Source organism: Chanos chanos, chromosome 8 (genome assembly GCF_902362185.1).
Source record: "Chanos chanos chromosome 8, fChaCha1.1, whole genome shotgun sequence".
NCBI lineage: Eukaryota > Metazoa > Chordata > Actinopteri > Gonorynchiformes > Chanidae > Chanos > Chanos chanos.
Window position 1 is genome coordinate 25,264,004 of NC_044502.1, and position 25,054 is coordinate 25,289,057.

Below are 25,054 nucleotides of genomic sequence, written 5' to 3' on the forward strand. Positions count from 1 at the left end.
GGGAGAAAAAAAAACTCATTTGTGTTTCAACACTATTTTATTACAGAAGTTTAGCTATTGCCCAGTTCCTTCTCTGATGTATCTTTTACATTCAATAAACACTGTCTCAGTTTATGTAAAAAAGACAAAATGAATCATGAAATTACTGCAAAGCGTAGCTGCCGTCCAATTGGGAATGAAAATAAAATTCCCGATTGGGAATGAAAATAAAATTCCACGAGTGAAGCAGCAGAGTGTATTAACCTGAATGTACATATTCATATATTCAAAGAAAAGCGACGAGTAGATCTGTTGAAACATTTACCTCCACTAGTTCATGGCATTTTTTTTTTGTCTTTTTGATGTTGAAAGCAAACAGCAAAGCAACACACGCATTACCATTCAACCTGCATGAATTTCTATTAAACGATCACTGATGGTTACAATATTGAAAAGGATGACAAACACATGTAATGGTTTGCACTTCAGAATCTGAATGGTCTGAAACGATGAACTGTGTTTTTATTCCTCTAAAACAAATAATCTAATACTTTCAATGAAGTATTGATATTGATACAGCCATGAAGACAAATAATTCCAATACTAGGAGAAGCTGAAAACAAACAAACAAAAAAAAAAATAGATTACTCGAACAGAATAAGTGCTTCTATCTATCTATCTATCTATCTATCTATCTATCTATCTATCTATCTAGATAAATAAATAAATAAATAGATTGAGACATTAGCTATCTATAGATAGATAGATATACATAGATATGAATAGATTGATAGCAATAAAATATTGATAGTTCATTGACATAATATCGAGTTTCTCCATTCCCTATAATACATTTCTTTTGTGTTCATCATTAGTCTACCTGAAACAAATAGCCATTGTATGTATGATGTTCATCTATTGGAACCAACATAAAACATTACACACAGACAAGTATTAATCTTCTGTGCTGGACAGCTTTAGCACATCTGCTTATGATTAGGCAAGTACCAATTTTGAGTAACATTCTCATTCCAGTATATGTGCTCATTTCTCGTCAATGTTAAGAGGTTTTTTACTCCATAACAAAACATTTTTTTACTTCAGTTACTTGATTAAAAAAAAGAAATGCAAAAAAAACCTGGGTACATCAGCATATATTGTGGTGATGGAGACTGTGTTTTATTCATTCATATGTTCCAAACTATAACTAACCAAACATAGACAGAGCCATCACTCCAGAAAAATGTTGTCTCCTTAAGAGTCCTCATCTTTGTGAATATGGCATGCGGAAATAACCCCATCCCCCTTTTAATAGAGAAACATAAACATCAAATGAACGACTAGTTATGTCAGCAGGTTACGCAAAGCCAGTCTCTGTTTATAAAGTGCACTCTTTGTCCTGGGAATCAGTTGAGACGTTGAACCGAGAGAGAGAGAGAGAGAGAGAGAGAGAGAGAGAGAGAGAGGGAGAGAGAGAGAGAGAGGGTCAGAAGAAGCCTGAAATAGCAGAAAACTCAGCCATTTACAGTCGTCTGTGGCAGCAGGCTGGAGTCTGGCTGTGTACGTAGGCGTCAATAGGCATAACCCTCGTGGTAGGGATGTGGGTTGCAGTACGTCCCTTCTTGTACATACGGCATGTTTTCATCAAAGTGCGACAGTGGAACCGTGTCTTCCTCATTGATCTGTCGCTCCATATCGGTTTTCAGCACAGGCCGCTGATTGTCTGGGAACGCCATGGAGAACAACGCCTCTGGGTCGCACACAAATTTGTAAACATATCTTTCCCCTGCCACCTGAAGAATCACAAAAACACAATGGATCAGATATGCCTCGAATCGTAAAACAAGTTTTCAGTCAGTTCAAGGCCAAAATGGTTGAACCAGCCATTATGTTATTTTAGCATAGGCTTAAAGTCTTAGGAAATGTGGTCATTGTAAGGTGACATTAAAAAGATATCTCTCAAAGATTTTTTTCAGTACATTGATACAAAGCCCTTTTACCTTTTGCATGATTCCTTTTTCATAATAGTAGCGTAATGATCGACTGAGTTTGTCGTAATTCATGGCTGGTCGATTTTTCTGAATTCCCCAGCGTCGTGCCACCTTAGTAAAACGCAAACAAAGTTCGCAATTATGGATTAAATCATTATAACCATTATGCAATGACCTTCCACAAAGAACATTTCAAAAAGAAGTCTTTTCACTCACTCACTATCGTACAGATTTTAACATGGACGCAATTGTCATTTAAAGACAAAGACACATTTACCCACTCACTCACACACACACACACACACACACACACACACACAGACACTTATTAATCATTTGTAAAAGCACACTTTCAACATGATCGTGTAACCACACCTCCAATCAGAGACATGTTCATTAGGACGGTGAAGCATGGCAGATGTTGCGGCACCTGTCGACCAGACCACCCACTTACTACACAAACCACCCTGACTCTCCCCCTCCTCTCCAAGCTCCCTCCCACCCCCCAGCCCCCAGCCTCACTCTTCCAGAAGCCTCACACTCTAACGCTTGTGTGCCTTTTCACTCCCAGAGCGCTGCTCATTTTCTTTTTACACCTGCCCATGACAGAGGGGGAAATTTTGCAACCGTTGCCAGGCCCAAAAACTCGGCGCTTTTCGATCACCTGATGACATGAATGGCCCCCCTGTTTGTTGCAGCTGCCCTGTGGACTGCAGCCAAGTCTCTCTCTCCCTCTCTCTCTCACGTCAGGCTCCTGTGCCCAGCTCTCTGACTGACACTGTCCATAATGTGACACATAAACGTGTCATTGTTAATCCTCACACCTCCCTCAGACATCTTTGGCATCGGCACAGATTTCCCTCTCAGAGAGACCATATCATGAAATATTTAACAGTCAGCTCTCTGGTGAACGGTTTTGGGTTGCTAGATATTATGCAGTGTTCTCTATTAACTAGTATCATGTGTCATTTTAAGGAAGACGAGGTCTACTATTTTAGTGCTGCTATTCATATGTTTACTTGCACAAAAACACAGACTTAGGATTTTGAAATAGTACCTTGGTTATTCTTACCCCTCACAGTTCTAATTACAGGACCACACAGTTCATTCCAAACAGGAAAACAATAAGCTAAAGCGTGTCAAAAACTGAGAACTTGTTACTGGTGTTCTCTACCTCTTCTGGCTCGATCAGTTTGAATTCCATGCCCCTGCCTGTCCAGGCGATGAAGTGTGAGTTGGATGGGTCATCCAATAGAGCCACAAGAAACTGCCAGAGCTGCAGAGATCCTCTGCGCTGATAGGTCGGGCCTTCACGGAAAAGCCCCGTCTCCTGTTTAATGTCACCTGGTGACAGAGCCGACAGAGGGGAAGGCCTTTTTTTAAATATAGCCATGTCACACATCACGCTCAGCTATATGAAAATCCAACCAAGAATTGTATACTTAAAATGACTGTAGGATGAATGCAAATATTATAGATGTGAATAGATGTGACTGATTATCACTAATTTTTCTACTATAAAAAAAGAGTACTCTTTATCTTAAATGTTATAGCATGTGTTGTATATTTACACTTTAATGCCTTTAAAGTACATTTATCTACCAATAAACAGGAAACTTACCTTCCGTTTTTTCAGGGACCACACACGTGTCATCATAAAAGTGTCTAGCGACTTTATCGAACATACAGCCTGCTGCAGAGAGACAGACAAAACATGTTTTTTACTTCACAGATCAATGTTTCACCTGATCCAATAGACCAAACGTATGAGATGAAATTATAATGATAATAATCCAGTCTTTACCTTCAGCTCTATTGGCATGAGCCAAGTACCCTTCTTGTCTCAAATAGACAGAGTGACAGCTAGGCACTTCTGTAGAATACAAACATAAAAGTGTAAATATTAAACTCTGTGAAAATTAAACTCTGAACAGTGTTGTAAATGTTTTTAACCATTTATTAAAATGATTACTTGTGTTCTTCATTCTCACTGTAAGTCTTTATATCATTAATGGAATATGTACTTTATGTTAATATATACAAAAGCTCCATTTCTACATGAATGCACAACTATAAAGATACAGAAATGTCAGGGCAAAAGGACCCCCCCCCCAAAAAAACAGTCTTATTTGATCTCATTGGCACCCTGGCATCATTCATGTCAGTGGGCCAGGCCATGATTCAGTCAAAACTGAAGGAACAGTGAAGGCTCAATAAAGTGGCTAAGGCCTGTTCATTTAAAGCTATAAACATCTCGGAGAGCTTCATCACCATAATGGCCTTGTCCAGGAAATTACCATTAATTCAATTACACAATGGCCTACTCATCCTCTCTACAGCAAACACAAGACAACAAACAAGCTCCTTCATGAGCAATAATAAATTCTTCTAAATGGCTGGGCGGAGATACCAAACACAATGATGGTCTCTTCCACATAATATGATGCAGCTGGATATTGATATGACCATGGTGTTTTGTTCATTGTCCTTTGGTCCTGTGTCCCTCGGACACATTTTTCAAATGGTCATAAATGGGTTTCTACATGTGCGTACACACAGACTTGTGCACACGCACTCACACACATACACACACGCGCGCACACATATCTGCTTGTATGTACTGATGTCTCCCAAATATGTCTCTAAGTAGGACATGCACACCCATGCTGTGCAACAACCACCAAATCACACCAAATCACACACCTCAGTGCCTCGGGAATACTAGCCTCCAAATGTTCAACTTGAAGATGTTGCAAATGGCAATAGAAAATAAATAAATGCATAAACACATGCATACACACATATATCACATAAAAAAGTTGTGTTCTTAAAGCAGAAAAGAAGGTTATGTAAAAAGAGATACAGCCAAAAAAAAGCTTTTTGTTCAGCAGGTTGAGCATAAGTGAATCAGACCCTGTTGAAAAACAACTTTATGAGGTGTGTTCACAAGCGACTCCCTCTATACAATCCTTTCAAAAGGAAGCATTTTCAGTTTCTTCCAAAAGCCCAAAATTCCCTTCATTGTGCATTTTACAAGGGTCATTAAACTATACTATCACATAGCAGTGTATAATAGAAAATTTTCCTAATAATCTAGATTGTCTCAGCGTAACGCTAATTGTTCACCACATGTCTCATCTTATCATTATCCAGTTTGACGAACTGTTATCCTTTAGCCCACTGACAATATGTGAACCACCGTAAGTCCACACTGTTTTACTGACTGAAAGGATCTTACATTTGTACTTCCATACACTCAGCTGCACAAGTACCTGTCTTACAAGACCTGTTACCTGTCTTACAAGCCCTCTTACAAGCTCTGTCATCACTGAATATATTTATAACTGGACTTGGTTAGGCAACTGAAATGTTTGCCTCACCTGCTAGACAATATGCAGCACAACAATGACATGAGGATCAAAGATGTACTATACATCATATGGAAATGATCACTAGCATAAGTAAACAACATGCATTTAGCTTTAACACGGTGTTAAAAAAGGCTAAACCAAGAACAGGTCTGGACCAGCTGGACAAATTATTTGAACATAAAAATTGTTACCACAAAATAAAGGTTTGCATCATAATGTTTCTTGTCATTTTTATGCACAAATCAGTAAAGACAAATAAGGTCCACTCTTTCTCATTTATGGCTATTGTTTCAAAACACATTATTCAGAATTATTACCCCTATGTGAAAAAACTCAACAGGGGTATACAAATATTGACATGTGCTGATATGCTAATAGCTAAAATTGCAAAAATGTATTGTTTCAAACCAAACACTCTGTAAAAATAAGTCCGTTTCAATACTTGGCTAAAGACCTGCAATGCTGAAGTCTACACAACTGAACCAATTTGAGAGCTTGCTCTGTTTTTCTTCTCCTGCCCGATCCGGCTGGAATGCACTTCACAAGGGGGCTGTTAGCTAAGCACGCAACTGGAGTTTCAGAGCAGTCCAAGCGCTGTTTGGATTACAAATAATCAGTACAGGAAGCAGCTGGGGAGCAGCCACTGTGTACCTTCTTCCCGACAGCCCACTATAGTCCACCTTCATTTTTATGAATGAACGAGACCAAAGCAGCTCATTCATGCCAATGCTGGACCGGCAGCCTGAGGCCCTGGGGGAGAGATTAGGGGCCCCCTCTCCAGGAGAGAGAGCAAAGGAGGATGGGGGAGGTGACCAGGCAAAACCAGGCCTTCAGGAAATTAGACCCCATCAACAGTTTCAGCTACCAGACCCTCTTTACTCTAATAATGCTCCAACTGTATCAGCTTCCCCATCCCTCAAAGCAGTAACTATCTCATTTTACCACAGGAATTATAAGGGTGGTGTTTCCAGAACAATCTAAGCTTTTTATTGTAATGTTTTTGCAACTCATCACTCTCTGATACCTTCTGGATTCCTTTAGGCATGTCAAATGTAATAATTAAGTTGTTTGTGTTGTTCACGCGGGAAAAATCATATTTTAAAACATCCTTTAAAAAGAGCAAACACAAATCCAGTGACATAGTAATCATCGCTCCCTCTTGATTTCCTGTTCTGCCACTTTCAGTGCACTGGGACCAGTATATAAGCCATAAACTGAGAGATATTTTAAAATGTCATAAATTTGACTGACCTGAGTCGTAAGTGAAATCCCGAGGCTCCTGTTTGATCATCATAGACTGGGGATACGCCTGGGATACTGGGGCTCCTACCATGGCCGGGTGTTCGAAGAGAGGGTCCGGGTATTCCTGCTTGAACCCCTGAGGTGGGAACAGGATGCTGGGCTCAGACATCTGTCTGTGGTATATGGGGCGCCCATCCCGAGCCATAGAGGGTGGAGACGGGAATGAGTGACAGGGTTCTGACAACTGACGCCGAAATCTGTTAAATCACACAAACATATACAACAAACACATAAAATACAAACATATATCACAAACATATACAATACCAAAATATACCACCAGTTCACTTCATAAGACAATTTCTTTAGATTATATGTCCAGGTAACACAGCTAATATTCCCAGTAAATAAATGTAAACTGGAAAATAATCATTTAAAAAATCTTGCTTTTCATCTGTTGTCCTAGGATCAGTGGGCCAAATTTAGGGCATAAAATCATGGTAAAATTATCCTTTTAAAAAACACAAATATATTCACTTTATCCATTTTAACATGTATGTATTTGATGTCAGATCAGCATTTAGTCTGCAAAGTAGAGCAAACAGAGCAGATAAGACATATTGAATCATCCTTTTTTTTTTTTGACTTGTAAAGCTGCCTTTAATAATTCTTGTCTTCTTACCTAAACCGTTACCTATTGAATCATCCTGAAACATCAGTAAAAGCAAAAAAAATCTATGATGATCTAACCTTGATTTAACACTGCAGATACTGTCAGTGTAAAATCTGATTAGGCTGGTGATACATTATATCTTTAATTTTCATTTTTTGCCGACGTTACTGTGTGCAGCTGTGAGGATGAGCAGTACCTGTGGTCCATAGAGAAGGTGCCATCAGGGATAGGCTGGGTGGGGGCCAAATGGGGGTATGTTCTGTCTGGTTTGGGCGTGGGTGCAGCACTGGGAGACGCATGGTGCCGCGGGGACACAGGGGTGCTACAGGGAGTTGTTGCTGGGCTGGAGGGTTTCATTCCTGTAGGCTGCTTCTGCTCATAGGCACTGGAAAAATCCACAAAAAAAAAACCAGAAGGAGTTTAGTATAACAGTCACATTTGACTAACTACAACTAACTAGCAACTGACTGCATGAAACTAGAAATTATATATAAAATTTCATATGTGAAAAAAGAAATGCAGATCTAGTGCATAGCACCTCTAGTCTAAGAAGGGAGTAAAATCTTGAAGGGAATTCTGTGTTAATCACCCAGGGACATTTTAGGAGCCTGCAAAGGAATTCTGCTTTGTTGCAATATGCAATACCCAAATGGTTTTATGGCTCAGATATAAGACCAGGAACTCCTCAAAGTCATGTTCAAAGAACTGCATGTCTGCAAAACTGCAACACTACACAACAGGAAAGATGAATATTCCTAAATAAAAACTTGGGTATACTGAATGCAACAAACCCCACAGAGTAGCATGTTAAATACAGTGATTCCAAACCCATTTCCAAAGCAAACTGTTATGAAATGTAATTTTGTTCAGTTCATACACATATAGTAGGATCTCAAAAGGCAAGACTCAATCTTTAGGCCTCCACAGATTTTGCACCGTCTTAAATAGAGTGTCATTATCACTCAGGTGGTGGCTTCACTTGAGTGCCATTTGCCTTGTGGAAGCAGGTTGGCCTCTTGAAAAAAAGAAAAAAAACCTGCCACAAATGTCATAAATCTCAAATCAAATCAATAGAGAAAAGACTGTAACCAGGCAACCATGTAGTTGCTTGCTTTATAAAAAGGCCATTTATTCCATTTAATACTCTCTTTTGTCATTTGGTTACTGTGGATTTTTTTTTCTTCTTTCCATTTAGTATGTGCACCTTATTCAGACCACTCTGAGCTATACCTGCAAGTTGGCTTGGAAAACAGCACCATTACCCTAGAGTGAGAAACGTTAAAACATCAGTACTGAACTTACCTGTCTTTATAGTTTATCTTTTTATATTTATGTGTGAAGAGTGATATCACCTGAATCAGAATGCATATAACTAAAATGGATATACAGACTACGGCATAACACAGACACACCTCAGTAAATACTATGAACGTCAGTGTAGCATAGTTTATATATGTTTGAGTTGTTAGATCTGTCAAATGCAGTCATTGTTTGATATGGGAAAAACAGAGAAAAAATACAGTAAACAAAGAAACCAGTGCAAATTAACAAACTAACGTCAAAATTACAAATACATGCTAACTGCCAGAAGAGTATTTAAAATGCATATGATGTAGAATTAGAGATACAAGACAAGCAAAGAAGTGTTTTCAATATTTTACCAGTTAACATAACCTGTGTTCCATCTGGCTTATACAGTGTAATTAGTGACTAAAAATCATAATACAACCATTCTGCAAAATGTGGCTTTTAATCTGGCTTTGGGTATTTCCAACCTCTCCTTTACAAGAATACATAAATTCTTATGATGAAGTTCTTTTCAAAAGGTTGGATTTATAGTGTAAACTGTTACAAACTGTCATTTGGCAGCTGTTTGCCATGATGACATTGACTCACCAGCACTGCGCAGAATTTAGCATAAAATCATCCAGCAAGTAGACAGCGTTGAGAGAGCTACCATGATTGGAGGAAAACTGATTCTGACCAAACATGTGTTCATTGTGTGTTATTTTTTAAATAATAATGAACTGCTCTGAGGTTTAGCCTTTGACTGTGAGAGTACTAATCAACTGTAAATTCTGCCCATCGTACAATCTGGGGATTTTGCGGGTCTGTCCTTGGGCATACCTGATATTGTACAGACACTTTTCTCCATAGTGGAGCTTGAAGTGCCTCTCCTGGCTACAGCTGGACCCCAGCTCTGCACACGGACTGTGAGGTTCCCGCTTGATCTTCAACTGGAAGCTATGGAATGCCACTGCACGAAAAAAAGACAGACCAACAACACTACACATTAACCACAACCACAACATATCCAGATCAACAGTTATCTCTGTGTACAAGTGAATGACACAAGAAACTAATGTAGCTTGCTTTAATTTGGTAGAGCTCACTGTCAAATAATTTCAAATTATTTCAAGCTGTCTCAAAGAGACAAATTAGTTTTATAGAAAGTCAAAATGCGACCTAAGGCCCAGCTAATCAGTAACAGCAGGTTTTGCATGTAAACAGTGGTAATTTTTTGGCAGCACAGACAATGTGGCATAGTCCATAAGCCCTCAGGTTTCTTCGAGTGAAAATCTAATGTCTAGTGTGGAAAGATAGACTTAAAATAACAACTGTTCAAGGAAATCATTCATGGAAATCAGCTATCCCTTTGTGTTCTGAATGGGATCAGCAGCACTAGCCTAAGCCCTTATGCAGGATATGGAGCACTGAGTAAGGCTGAGAACATCACTCTGCTGTAGACACTGACTATGTTCTGTAGACAAAAACTAACTGTATCTGTATCTATCTATCTATCCGCCTGTCTATCTGTCTGTTTGTCTGTCTATCAGCCTGTCTGTCAGTTTATATAACCCCATTAAAATCCCACGATACCATTACATTCCATCTTGTCAGCTTTCTTGCTTTTATTGTTATTATTTTTTTTTCTTTTTGTTAATCTGTGAGGCCCTGAGAAGCCTGAAAACTTGGCAGTGTGTGATTATTGTGTGTCCGAGTGCTGACACCACAGCTGACAGTAGTATCCACAGGTACATGAGCACACAAGGCAGTGAAAAAAGAAGGGACTGCGCCCAGAGAGTTGACCTTTTGGGGTCATTGATCGGAGGTCAGAAAGAATCTAGAAAGAGAGACTCTGACAACAGTGAACAGAATTACATGCTGAGCAGAGGATTTAGGAGGCTAATTAAGCAATAACAGAAGTGGAGAACTTATAGCAGGATGACAACAGACTGAAAAATTAATGACACGTTTTGAGATAAACTCCATGACATATTCTAATTACTTTAATGTGTATCATGGTAAGTCCATTTAAAAGAGGCAAACAGAAACAAATATACGATGAGTTACATTTTACTCTTTGTAGTCCTGTAGCATTGTAAGATTTACTAAAATTTACTAAAATTTAATAATATTTGAAACTAACGATGCAAAAACCTAAAAACTAGTAATAAAATAAATCATATTTGTTTTATACAGTAACAGATTGTCAGTCATTGTTTGGCCTTATTATTATTTTTATTATTATTATTATTATTATTATTATTGTTGTTGTTATATTTTCCATTGTTTTCATCAATATTTGTAATGAATTTGAAAAGTAATTTATTTTAAATGAAAGACCACTTGAAAATTAAAAAAAGAAAAATATAAAAATGTCATTATAGATTTTATCCTGCAGAATAATGGTACACAAATCAATAGAGAATGTATGTGTCCCTCAGCTGAGTAGATTCTTCCGATTGTCATTGTGGTTTCTCACACAAGTGACTGCACAACAGGTCTCCCATTACTGCCAGATTGCAGCAATTTCAAACAAGCCTTTTTAAACGCCTGGTTATGACATTTTCTCCCTCAGCTCCACATCACAACCCACAAAGCATTTGTGCCTTTTTAGTCAAATTGGAAACTGTGAGTGAAACATTAGGAGATAAAGCATCTATATGACTACACAAAACAAGTTCATTCTACAGTTACTTTCGTCAGACGCAAAATTTTTACTAAAATATGACCAAACATTAAAATTTCAATTACTGATATTTTATATATAGTCACAAAAAAGCAAAATAAGTGCTTCATTGCATATGTGCTTATGATTTTTTTTTTTTTTTTACAAATTCAAGCACCAATACGAATGTTTCTGTTATTACAGTAGCAAAATGGTAAAGTCTTTGAAATACTGGCGGGCATTTTTAATTCTGAGATGTTCATATCTGACAGCATGTTGACTTGACATTGATCATAATATGAACATGTGACCACGGTGCCTGCTAAGTGCGTGTCTTTCATTTTTCTTCAAAGTGGATGCGTACCCACTTTGATAACAGTGTGTAGTTATTACTCACTGTATCTCGGTATCTCCAAGTACTTTCAGTTTCATTCAAGGTCTGTATATTAAACAATCTACGTTTTTATTGTCTCAGTGCACTGAACCAGCTTGTCAAATTTACCACAACACTCACCCATTCATATGGGAAAAGTAGCAAATCATAAAAGGATGTTTAAATTTTGAATCAGATAACATGTGTAATTGAAAGCACAAATAAAACACTTCTATGAATAATGTAAAAAAAAAAAAATCAAAGATGAAAACGTTTAGTTTCCAAGCTATCTCAAGTATTTTTTGCCCAAATGAGAAGTTTCACTGCTTTTTCTACCAGTGCGGTACATGCTCGGCGGAAGTGACTCAGGCAAAAGTGGTGGTTCTCTCTCCCCCTCCCTTCCTCCCAACTCTCATCATGGTAAACCCATATGGGATGGCTGCAGGCTGGGATAGTCACACTGGAGCCCTACCGTCATACGCTCGGCATTCTGCCATCTGCCTGGCCCTCTCCTGCCCCTACCCATACCTCCATGCCAAAAAAAACCCTTATTCCCTACGATAGGAACTCTCCAACAGCAGAAACCCGCAACAAAAAAAAACCAAACCAAAACAAAACAAAAACAACAACCACAACAACAACAAACAAATCAAACCACGACACACAGCCAGCCGTGATTTTACTTTTAGCTCAACCCAGTGTTCAGAGAATGGTGTCAGTAGTCTGAGCTCTTGTGTTTAGATGCTTAATTTTTAACCATATGAAAACATATAAAATTCTAAAAGTGACCGAATATTGATATGTTTTTGAAATGCAGATAGATTAGTTTTAAATATTCTTAGGCATAAATATTCTTAGGCACATATAACGCACAGGATTTGTGATATGCACATCCTGGATCTCATAATAATTCAAAACAATAATAACCTAATAACACTGGCCTCTGGTTTGGGATCAGAGCGGGTGCAAGTGAACGTGAAACAGAGAAATTTTCCTCTCTCAAGATGAGAGATATAAAAATAAATCAATTAATTCATCACATCTGCAATACAAATAAAGTGAAAATCATAAATCCTGTGAGAAGAATCTTAACCCAGATCAAGTCTTACAAGCAATTCTCAACATCTAAACCATGTATAAAAGTTTACTTTTAGCTCAACCCAATGTTCAGCAAATGGTGTCAGTAGTCTGAGCTCTTGTGTTTAGATGCTTAATTTTTAACCATATGAAAACATATGAAATTCTAAAAGTGACCGAATATTGATATGTTTTTGAAATGCGGATAGATTAGTTTTAAATATTCTTAGGTATTTTTTTAGGTCGAGCATAGCCCCATAGTGCTGCTGGTAGGCTGTTATCATCACAACATTTCAGAAGGTCTGAGGTGGAGAAAGGAACGAATTTATCTAATGGTCTACAGTTATATTAATCATGACACGTTCAATCTACAAAGCGCTGAGCGCAGGAGTCCATGAGCGAGAACAGAGGTTTGCACATAAATAGTTGTGAATGGCTCCACTTCTGATTTAAGATGATTTTCATATGGGATACATACAATATAATATATTTCTGATTTAAGACAACTTCCATATAGCAAATATAAAATAAAATTTGAGGAAATTTATGTGGCAACTTGGAATAGATCCCTAGAAACTCTGACACTATCCACAAATAGAGTGAACAAAAAACACATTTGAATTAAAAATACAAACTACAAAAGCAGCCAGTGAAAATAAGACTTTTGGAAAAGTAATAACTAAAAAAGCACTCCCTTTTTAAGTCCTGGATTACCTAGGCATTTTTGGCTACTGTGCAAAACCATAGGCTGGCACAGCATTACATGCCACACTCAGCCCAGAGGAGACTTGTGTAGACGGCAGCATGATATCAGCACGCTTCGAGGACTTCCCATGACCATCACTAGACATCCTATAGACCGCCAGTCACGAGTCAGAGGGTATTCAGTGTGAAACATTAACTCACACACAACAAATATCTCATATACATTAACTCATATCTCTACAGTATATAATAAAATAATGCTCCTTGAGCGCAGGTTAAGAGTGTCACACAACGTTAATTTTCACTCTGTCACCAATAAAGCAATATTACGTGATGGAATTATTTGTTGGTTATTTTAATATGCAGCATTTGAGATTTGTTGTTAAGAGTAATTCCCTTTGAATCAATTTCCAAAACAAACCTCAGACCTCATGACAAAATAAGCGGTAAACAAGGAAAATAGTGGGAAAAAACAGGGAGAAAACACATTACTTACAGTTTTCACTCTGAAAATCTGGAACAAACTGCTCATCATTGTCAGGAACTTGAGCTGAAGAAAGAAAGAAAAAACGGGAACAGTCAGTTGTAGCGTTTTTTGTTATTTGTCTGGCAAATGTATGCTTTAGTTTACACACACAATTCAAACAATGCAAATTCAAGCTTTCCGTGAATGTGAAGCACTAGACGAACTAAAAATTTCTTTAGAGGACATATAACGCACAGGATTTGTGATATGCACATCCTGGATCTCATAATAATTCAAAACAATAATAACCTAATAACACTGGCCTCTGGTTTGGGATCAGAGCGGGTGCAAGTGAACGTGAAACAGAGAAATTTTTCTCTCTCAAGATGAGAGATATTAAAATCAATCAATTAATTTATCACATTTGCAATACAAATAAAGTGAAAATCATAAATCCTGTGAGAAGAATCTTAACCCAGATCAAGTCTTACAAGCAATTCTCAACATCTCAACCATGTAAAAAAAAAAAAAAAAAAAGAAGGCTTAATTATTATGATGTTATTGTAAAAATGATGACATTACATTTTTTCATTAGAAGATGGGGTGTCATAAAAACTTCACCATTCTGACCACAACACCGTTAAAATTCACTGATAAAAGGAGAAGGAGCCACTGGTCTGTCCACCCGTGCTTTTGCACTCATGAGGTCTACTGATCCAAAAAAAGAAACAAAACAAAAAAATCAGCTCTATCTTCTCTGTATTTCTGTGAATCTGGCATGAAAGGCTAATGGCAAAATAATGAGGTGTGCCAAAGCCCTGTTTATCACACATATTTACACTCAGAGACAGTTGTTATGTCCCTCTACTTCAACCCCATGAAAAAGGCAGTATTGCAATGGGGAGCAGGAGACTCTGTCACTCTAAGCTATTAGCACGTTTATTTATTCCTGCTAAATATGGATTTCCATTTTCACAACAACAGTAACATGTCAAGACATGAACTAAATTCAAATTTACTTTAATGAAGTCAAAAACTAAACAACAACAACAACAACAACAACATCTCTTTCTGTGATCTGTATCTCACAGCTTCTCGGTCAGGGTGTTCTTTTGTCACTGAATGTAGACAACATCGAAAATGTGAAAAAAAAGACTTCACATGTTCCACTTCACATGGTCCTCACACATTTCTGCTCTCCTTATCAAACTAAAACAAGGATAAAAACTCAAATCTCAAATCAAAGTGAAATTTCACGTTACACTTAGAAACACATGCTAGCAGGAAAACAGTTACCTACAGTTCTATTGTTCCCAGTCTTTTCTACGTTTAAATTAAAGATCCAAAACCTGAAATGTCCTGTGAAGCGACTATATAATGATTCAAGTGGTATGATAGCGGTCACAAAGCTTATGTGAAACAGCTCACTGTACCAGACTACATGACTTGAACCATTTCATTATAATATGTACAATAAATATAATTCAAACAAAAAAACTATAGCTGCTCATCATATTAGTCAATCTGCAGAATTTTAATCTTAAAAAAAGAGTCAAGATCCAAAAAGGAAACCGTTAAAGGGGACTAGAGAGAGCAAGAGATAGAAAACTGGTGCATATTAGAAAATGAAAGAAAGCATTGGGTGATACAGTTAAAAAACAAAGCAAGAGAGAAGCAAGAAAAAGGAAAGCGGATAGAGAGAGAAAGAAAAGAGAGAAATAGAGAGAGAGAGAGAGAGAGAGAGAGAGAGAGAGACAGAAGGAAGGAGAGAGAGAAAGAGAGAAAGAGAGAGGGAGAAACTTGCCAACAGACTCAGCAGGATATGCAAAGCAACCTGTGAATGGGACAGCTGATCCCAGGAACAACTCCTGCGGACAGCTGGAGAACTGGAATGCTGCCGCCATTCACAAAAAAAGAAAAGAAAAAAAGAAAAGGAAAAAAGGAGCAGAGGAAAAAGAACATAAATACTAAAAAAAAAAAAAAAAAAAAAAAACAGGCGAGTCAAATCCAGACCCGGTCTAAAGCACTTCACCAAAGAGAACAATGTGAAATTTGGTGTCAGCCTGTCCTACTTGATTCTCATCTGAAGACTGAACAGTGCAGGGGAAAAGAAACAAAACACAAAATGGGGCACAGAAAGGGAGATGAACAAATGTTCCAACTCTGGTAACCAACTGATTTCCTAACTGTATAAATGTCTTTTATCCTGTCCATTTCATATCCTGGTCAAAATTTCATAGCCATGCAATGGCCATCATCGCCTTTCATACACTAAAATAACTAAGCATTGAGAAGCAGTAGAAACATTTCAGATACTACTGAAATATGAAATTATCAAATAATGCATTAATTATAGTAGCCGCCCCCACCCCCATACCTCCAGTTAGACATATGGCTCAGCTATCAAGCAGCTGTCCATCATTGTCCAGCGACACAGTCCTGTCAAGTGGTAGTTTGTCAGGGCTTTTTGACTACAGTGTCGGAAATCCAGCCGTCCGCACATAAGTCTTTCTCTTGCCTTCCCTTATTTCCAATTACCTGAGCCTATAAATCATTGGGATTGGTCCTGTTGGTATTCGTTTTGGGCTTTAATGGACAGGAAGTCATTTATTACATCCACAATCTTTAGACGTTCTTCCAGCGACACAGGCAGACTCCAGACAGGCAGAACTGTCTCTCCTCCGTGCAGTAAGAGCAACCAGAGTGTGTGAGGTCACTTTGTGACTCTAAAATATTTAAATGTCCTTTTTTCTTTTCAGAAAGCCTGCAGGGTATTCTCTATAATCAAATTTTTGTTAACGGATATAATGCATTCCACAACCTATTCTACAGTGTAAAGTTTTCATTCAAAAGTCCTCAATTATATCGCAAGCATTTTCAAATATATTAAAGAATAGATGAAAGCCACCTTAGGGTATTAAATATTGAGATTTTTTGACACCTGTGTATGACTCAATAAAGTATTTTAATCCATTTTGGAAAAGTAATCAGTTCTCTTCTATAATTTCAACAGTTAAAGAATGAATGAAGTAACAGAACATTTTAACCAGTGTTCAAGGACGCTGGAGTGCGTCTCAGCTGTGTCAAAAGCAGAGAATAATATTGAGAGTTACGATTCTCATACATATTTGTTTCTAATGTCATGTCAAAGTAACAAAATCAAAGGACTGAACCTAAAATATTTCACGAGGTACAATGATTAAACATATGAACTACCATCAAATATTTAAAAACTACCATAAAATACAGAAGCATAAAATAAGTGTGAGTGTCTGTCTTGCTGTTTTCCAAAGGGTCTGTTTAGAGACTAATCTTCATGTTTAGTGAAATTTGTTCAGTAAAAAAGGAAAATGCAAAACATTGGCACTAATTCTAAAAAACTGTTTGCATAATTTTCCATACCCATAGATGACTTTGTTTGCTTAATGTTTGCATATTATGAATTCTGGTCCTTGTGGTGTATGAGTAGAAAACACCACTAACAAAAGATGAATAGGTCAAAACTATTCATAGTGCCCTATCCATAGTGCCCTATTCATAGCGCGCTTAAGTAACTACTGACGACTCATGTCACATTATTCTTTTTCTACATTCTGAGCACTGATTTCTCCCAAGAAATCAGCATATACAACCACAGAAACAGTCAAGAGAGGACTAACACACACTCACACACACACACAGAAATAAAAAGAACCAAAGCTGAAAAACTACCACAAAACTGATCTTTATCATTCAAACTTTAAGGGATTACATATTGAACCACTTAAACGAAAACCTCTCAAACCACATACACTCACAATACCATAAATATTTCACATCAGTTAAAAATATTGTAGTTTACGATTACAGACACTTGAGGTTAGTTAAACATATCTCACAGTATTTCAAATGGACGTCACATTCTTTTTTTCTTCGCCTTGTACAAAAAAACAATTGAACAGAATGAAACAGTTTTACACCAGATCAAATGTCCACAATTCATACAAGCGCTTTTTAAGAATGAATTCCAACAGTGAAATAAAGGAACTCCTAGAGTTTAATTTGTGTCTTTCATACTGGTTCTGCTTTCACACTTTCAACCGCAGTAACATCACCGAAAAACCCAAAATGAAACTTCTGTCTGTGATAAGATCCTTTCGATTAGTGACAACACAGCAGGTCACAACAAGCAGGCTCTACCCTTCAGGTATAAACTTCATAATCTTGCCAAAACAGCAGTAACAACAAAAGCGAAAGGATTTCGGACCAACTCATAGACTACTTCAAAGTAGTTGTTGTATGTGGCATGACTAGGTGAAGAAACCATGTAAATTGCAATTATAAGTGTCTCAACGCATAAAAAGATTGAAATACTATGCTGGCACACAAAACATGCATTTCATAAGAAAAGTCCAGCCATAACAGCACTAACCTAAAGGTTGATGTTGTAAACAAGGTGGGAAGAATACACTTGCATTCAAGTCCTGCAGCATCACGTCTGTTTTCCACCACAACCAGCAAGTCTTGCCATTAGAAAACAAAACAAATAAATTACCAAAACAAATAAGAATTAAAAAATTGAAAAAAAAAATAAAATAAAATAAAAAATCTCGAAGCAGTCACTCAGACACCAACGTCTTTTCTAGTCTCCACGAAAAAAGCAAAAACAAAAACAAAAGCAGCAGAGATAACAGCTGTGGAGTTTTGGAGAGAAAGACAGTGTGAGAAAAGTCAAAAGAGAGGGTGAGACAGCAAGTGCAGGAGAGATAGAAAGAGAGAGGCAGAGAGTGCTACGACTGGTAGTGAGTCGCATGCATTAGCGTTTGTCAGAAGTAAAGGAGACAGTGAGTGTGAGTGTGACTTCTCCTGGTAATTTGTGATGACACTCCGAGTAGAACCTCCTTGGTTTCCCAAAAGATTGGCGCTCTTCTGAAGCTCTAATGTATGCATGACACACGAGGTGCCTCTTCTCCAGACGCATTAATTGGACTGCACATTAAGAATATAACTTGAGGGATATTGCCTCCTTCCCTCCTTCACCCTCCCTCCTTCCCTCCCTCTCTCTCTTTCTCTCTCTCTCTCACTCTTTTTCTTTCTTTTTTTTTAACATAAGCATGCTTGTTTATCTACAACAATGTTCATCTACTTTAAGTAAGTCAGGCATCATGTAATATACAGACACTTACCCTCTGCTAGCCACGTCTCCTGAAGTTGACTTAGATCTTGAAAAAGCTCTGAAACAAAAGAACATGCATTATATTAGAGACAAATAAAAAACACAGCAGCTAATCTATGTGGATATATAGGGGGTTTTTTTTGTTGTTGTTTTTTGTTTTGTTTTTACAATCTTGCTGAACACCTCACCTCCACTCAGATCTAGATAGAACTTGTTTTGAGACATATTCACAGTAATCTGGGTTGTAATTGAGATTTTGAAGCTAGAGTGAGTGCAGGTGGTAACAAGTAAATTGCATTTTGTGAAATGTTAAGAAGCCGTGAAATGAACTTGGTCCCCCCACCATCACCACTGCCATCACCTCAAGCTCACCGTGAGAGTCCAAAGCCAGGTCGGAGTTAATTAATTTTCTTTTTCTGTCCTTAGCTGCTTTTGAGTTGGAGGTTTTCTCCTGGGGATTCTAAAAATGAGAAAACAGATCAATTTTTACCAACGAGGTTGTCCATTGGAAGCCAACAGGAGACGGAAAAAAAAGTTATTTGACTACAACACATTTAATTTGTCTATTATTTATTTAGCTTTAAACATCTTCGTGATGACGGTGACAAACCAGAAGTTTTAAAATTGCAGCCTTAATCTCTAGATATTTACGAAAGCACGCTCTAAAAAAAATCAAATCGCAACACAACCGATGGTTTTATTACAGTCATAATTATAATGATAATTATACTAATGTTATATTTACTCATAATTCTACTTGACTTTATTTATAGTCTAGGCATAGATCAAATGATCACCGACTCACATGAGAATTAATGTAAGGCACTTGTTGGTCGAAACGTCCCTCCATTCGGCGACTTTAGGGCTCTATTTAGATTGATAACCAATTAGCAGGAGCTCCTCGCTGACTGCGCCGTTCTTTCACCCTTTAAAGTAACAAAATGGCCTAAGCGATTATTTGGGGAACAAGAAACATGAATGAACTGGCGGGACAGATCCGCTTCTAGAAGCGCCGTTCACTAAGCAACAAATGCGGATACGCTGCTACTTTCTGCACTAACTTGTGCTGATCTGCAAAGATTACAAACTTTGAGGGACTGCGATACAAGATTTGATTTACGCTTTTCGCTATCCTCCTTTACATATATGAATCCCAGCCTAATAATAAAATGAAGTAGATCATTTGTAGAGACCGGCGATGAAATGCAAAGCAAGATAAAGTGAATGGACTTCAGGAAACTGTTTTCGACAACCAGAAAAAAAATAACCAAAATAAAACAAAACATGGTAAAGTTTAAAAAGGGCACTCACCGGCAGAGAATGAACCACATTCACTCTTTGGGGTCTTGTAATACTAGACAAGAAATTTGAAGTTGATGCGTAGTTGGCACCTCCACACTCTGCTCTAGCGCTCAAGTCAGCGCTCTCGCTGCCTTCTCCTCTTCGGGCCTCCCATCTAAACAGTCGGCGCCCTCTCTCCTATTGGTTGTCACTGTCTTACTGGATCAGATTTCTGCCTGTCAATCATGAGCTTTTTTCCACAGGTTAATGAACTTAACATTCACAGTGCTATTATTATGTTTCATTATTTTGGGTAATACTGCTTATTTATGTTTTACCAGTGTGCTCCTTTAAAAAAAAAATCAAGAACAGGTCATAGTAAATCAGGGGTAGGCGACAATGCAACTGCCTGTACAGAATAGAGCTTCTGCAATCTGTCAGTTTCAAATATCATGCAAATGAAAACAATAACGTCCTACATATTATGTCCTGAAAACGTCTATTATTCAAACAAATTCAGAATAAACGTGTCATGTTGCAATGCAAGAGTAATGCTTGTAGGAAAAAAAATCAAAGATCACTTTGTTGAACAGAAATGACTATAAAAGCAACAGCAACAACAGCAGCAACAACAACAACAACAACAGAAACAACTACAACAACAAAAAACACTTTCAAATGAAAATATCAATTTGAACATACAATGTTAGCCTTGTTAAATTTTGCCGCTCACCTTGCATGTGCAGACAGACTGTCCTCATCAGGTCTATAACCATAAGTCAGCAGTGTAAGAAATCCTCATCACAGAGTTTTATTCATCCCTAACACTGCTGTCAGATTATATGCTTCATCTGAGATTAGGTCGCACATGTCAGTAACCTCTTTATACGTGTGTCATGGATTTTACACAGCCTGATAGAGAATAATTACATTACTCCATTTACCAAAGGACAAAAATGCAACCTAACATACTAGTAACATGTAGCTGTGTTAACACATTGTATATGAATCCTTGTGATAGTTAGATGAATTTGGAACATAAAAAGACTTTTGTTTCTATGGGATATTTTATAGATTGGAAAATTTTTGCAGAATACATATTAAAATGACTTATTACAGCAAGTTCCATGACACTTTACATGTTAAGACTGTTGAAACTCTGAGTGTAAAAGAATTACATTTCAGTCCTAATACATGATTTTTGTCATGCTGTGCTTGGTTGAATGGACTCTGCAAGGGATACGAGGGATACACAAGTACTCTCTCTCTCTCTCTAGCTATCTATCTATCTCTCTACCCCCCTTCCTCTCTGTCTCTCTCCCGCTCAGTCATTCACTTACTCAGACACATGCACGTACGCACGCACGCACGCATGCACGCGCGCGCACACACACACACACACACACACACACACACACACACACACAGACTTGGAAGTTTGTGACCATAGTAACAGTGTTTTGAATGGTTTCCAGGGAGATCATAGGCAGTCTTGTCTTTTTTTAACGAACATGAGGAATCCATTGTTGACAGTGGCAGAGACCTGGTCAGTTAGCAATAGACACCAGGTTTGTGATACAAACTTCATTTGTCAATGCATTTCAAGTGTTGCATATTATTTTCAAGTTTGACTTTTCAAGGGTCTTAAGCTGAGGCACTATGTTTAAAAGCAATCATTTTTCATCTGTTCACAAGACAACAGTGTCCAAAACAAACAAAAACAAAAAGATTCTATAGGTATTCCATAAGCTAAAAAGCATTTTGTAATCTGAAAAAAAAAAAAATGAATGAGCTATGCATGCACAATAAAACCACAAATTTAGAGGTCTGACAACACTGACAGTAATGACACTGATTTGATCAGAAAAAAATTACGAAGTTGGAAATAGACTGAAAATGATAGAGTGATAAAGAAAAAAAGATGCTTCCACAAAGCAATAATACTCTTGGTAAACTATAATTTTCCCTATCAAATACTGGTCTGCTTTGTTTCTGTAATTTGTCTCTGTATATCGCTAATTAGTGCAGTGTGAGAAAGTATAAATTAAAATATCACAATATAAAACTACAATATATTAAACCTAAAATGCCAAAGATGTCAGTGTGGTTCATATTCATGCTTGTACAACAAACTGGAACAGTATAAGACAATACAGAATGTGATGTTCTGTTTGGGGAACAATTACATTGTTATTCTGCAGTGTGTTAGAATTTTTTTACGTATGAGCTACATGAAAGTAGTAACACCGTCACAATATCAGTTAGGGATTCCCTTTCTGATTTATTGTACATTTTGTTTTGATACATTCAAAACTTACTTATACAATCTGTTTCCACTGTTATTATCAGCTGACAACTTCTGGCAATGGAAAGGACAAAAACACTGAGTAGAAAAGATTCTGATGGAAATACAAAATGACATGATAGTTAGTGTAAAATTTTACATGGTTTCTCTTGAGCATTGAGAGGTGCAGGTCAAATGCTAGTGTCCACCATGAAGGGGAAACAAGGACACCATTTCCATCTTCAGGGCTCAAAGCAGGTTCACAGAGTGTTACGTAAATTAAAAATAACTTCTTAAAATGACCACAATTATCCAATAACATCAATTAATTTTTTTTGTACAAAAACCTTTGTTTTGTAACAAAAGGTAAAAGAAAAATGCTTGCCTCTCCCAGCCTGCCCTACACAGCACAAATCTTCAAATCTAGACATCTGCCACTGTTGCTTCTGTTGCAAGGACAAAATATTGTCTAAGTTACCACTGATTTTTATCTTTCACTCAGCCTGTGAAAATGACTGCAAATTATTTTTAGAAACTGTATGTTACCGACTTCATCACAATACTGTGTCTCATGACAGTTCCCTGTGACTAAAGAGTCTCAATGGCCACAATGTACATACTCATAGTGCTAAGTCGCACTACTATTAACACTTTACATACTGCATAATTACTCATTTCAGCCCTCTACGTGTTCCAGAAGGCTCTGCCTGTGTATCGCCCCTGTGAGGCCTATCTCACCCCTGTGGCTGGAAAATGATAAGGTACACAGTATGTGAATGTGTCAGTGGACCTAGAGGTTTCATACATACACATACATTTAACCCACAGTTTTAATCCATTGTTTCAAGTTTTCAAGTTTTCAAGGTTATTTAGAGCCCAATATCACTGTTTAAAGTCTCAACAGAATTTACATGCCCACAACAAACAAAACAGGACTGTAAGTGATGCACTTAAAATCCTTACAGTCCTTGTACAGTACAGTCCTTACAATCCTCGTTTACTGATTTTGGATGCTGAAAAAACTTTTGGCTCTTCTTAGCGATTGGTAATTGCTTTTATTTTAAATATTGCAGAGTAGCTAATCATGTTTTTAGGTGGCTAGCAAACTAACTAGCTATCGATCACACAGCTAGCTAACAATATTTGCATTTATATTTAATCACTACAAAGATGCTTTTAGCCAAAGTGACTTACAAAGAGCATGGCACATATGCCTATGTCAACACATTTCAGTACACAGAACTGAAGTAATGCCAAGAACAATTCCAACGATCACACAAGGTTTTATTGCTCTGTTGGGTCCAAGACTTTCTTTTTCAATGAGGTCAGTGGTTAAGGTTTCAGAAAGATTTCAGAAAGTGGTGAGCTATGAGATCTTCTTTGAATATGACCAGTGTCTTCAAGGATCTGATGGAGGGGGGAAACTGATTCCACCATTTTGGAGCTAGGAGGGTGAAGATTCTTTACTGAGACCTCAACCATCACCCAGTCCATACTCCTAGGCATTCAGTGAATACTGTGGCAGAAACAGACAGGACAACAGTTTATTTCAAAGATACTATTTATTAACATAATCAATACTACTTGGCAAACTAATACTGATATGGTACAATCAATAATCAGCAGCGAATAGAATGATCAAAGCTTAATGGTAATATAATGGTGATGAGGCTATGTACAAGTATTGTGGGGATGGGCAACAAGAAGCGTGTGTGTGTGAGAGAACAAAGAATCTCTAACTAGAGAGCTAGTCTCAAGCAAGTAGGTCCTAAACTCAACAACTCTACCCAACCCTTAACTCACAGTGCAATCCCAATGTTGGAGGTGTGCAATCGGAAAAAGGGAGTTAGAGAGAGAGAGAACGCATGCCAGATTGTGCATGAAATACAGTGTGTACATTTAAATCATAAAAGAATTCAAATAACACCACTTCCTTCACATTAACTGAATATAACCTTAAGACTAAAGTGTGCCCAGATGCCAGCCTTACTTTGAATAGCTCATTGCGTGGCGACCGAAGATGTGTCTTTGGTGGCCTGATGAGGAGCACCATGTGCAGGTCCAGGGAAAAGTTCTTTTCCGTGTCGCTTGAAGATCTTCGGGGCTCGGTCGCTCGTCCGATGATCTTGAAGGGTTCTTGATTTAGTTCGTCGACGTTTTAAGAAATAAAAGGGGATCCGGTCACCTTTTCTTCCGTCGAATACTGTGCGCGTTACAGTGTAATTAGCCGGTTGCAGTTAAAATCACAACTGCGCGAGAGAAAGTAATGTAACAAAGGTCAGGAATGCAGACTGTGGGTGCATATGACTGAACAGATCTTTGCTTTATTGATGGAAGTTTTCACACCGTTAAATGCCAAAGTAACAGCATCCAACATCACAAACTTGCCTTATCTAGACTACATCCCTACTATATACCCATGTGCTCTACTGAACTACAAAACGGTGACACAACATGTCTCAGACATTCCCCAGTTGATAACCACAGACAACAAGTACACACCAT

The 25,054-nt window shown here is 37.7% G+C and overlaps 1 protein-coding gene across 6 annotated transcripts; it reads right to left on the reverse strand.

Moving 5' to 3' along the window:
* Nucleotides 1-1,550: 1,550 nt before the first annotated feature.
* etv1 (ETS variant transcription factor 1) lies at nt 1,551-19,834 on the reverse strand. Of its 6 annotated transcripts, none has more exons than XM_030782211.1 (12): nt 19,790-19,834; nt 19,357-19,435; nt 18,995-19,042; nt 13,860-13,913; nt 9,384-9,513; nt 7,453-7,641; nt 6,593-6,840; nt 3,775-3,843; nt 3,592-3,660; nt 3,145-3,314; nt 1,980-2,081; nt 1,551-1,772 (listed from the first exon to the last, which is right to left on the reverse strand). In XM_030782211.1, the coding sequence occupies exons 1-12, from the start codon at nt 19,832-19,834 to the stop codon at nt 1,551-1,553; spliced, it is 1,425 nt and encodes a 474-aa protein (XP_030638071.1). The 6 variants fall into 6 exon arrangements, with proteins under 6 accessions (XP_030638071.1, XP_030638068.1, XP_030638070.1 ...); XM_030782208.1 differs by having other exon boundaries at nt 7,453-7,663; nt 9,367-9,513; XM_030782210.1 differs by having other exon boundaries at nt 19,357-19,444.
* Between the last annotated feature and the right edge of the window lie 5,220 nt (nt 19,835-25,054).

Coding starts and splice junctions, on each gene's coding strand:
- etv1 (XM_030782208.1), bottom strand. CDS start 19,834: ATGGAGGGACGTTTCGACCAACAAGTGCCTTACATTAATTCTCAT. Junction 9,514..13,859: donor AGATTTTCAGAGTGAAAACT/GTAAGTAATGTG, acceptor TTTTTCGTGCAG/TGGCATTCCATAGCTTCCAG. Junction 3,844..6,592: donor GGATTTCACTTACGACTCAG/GTCAGTCAAATT, acceptor TGTATTCTACAG/AAGTGCCTAGCTGTCACTCT.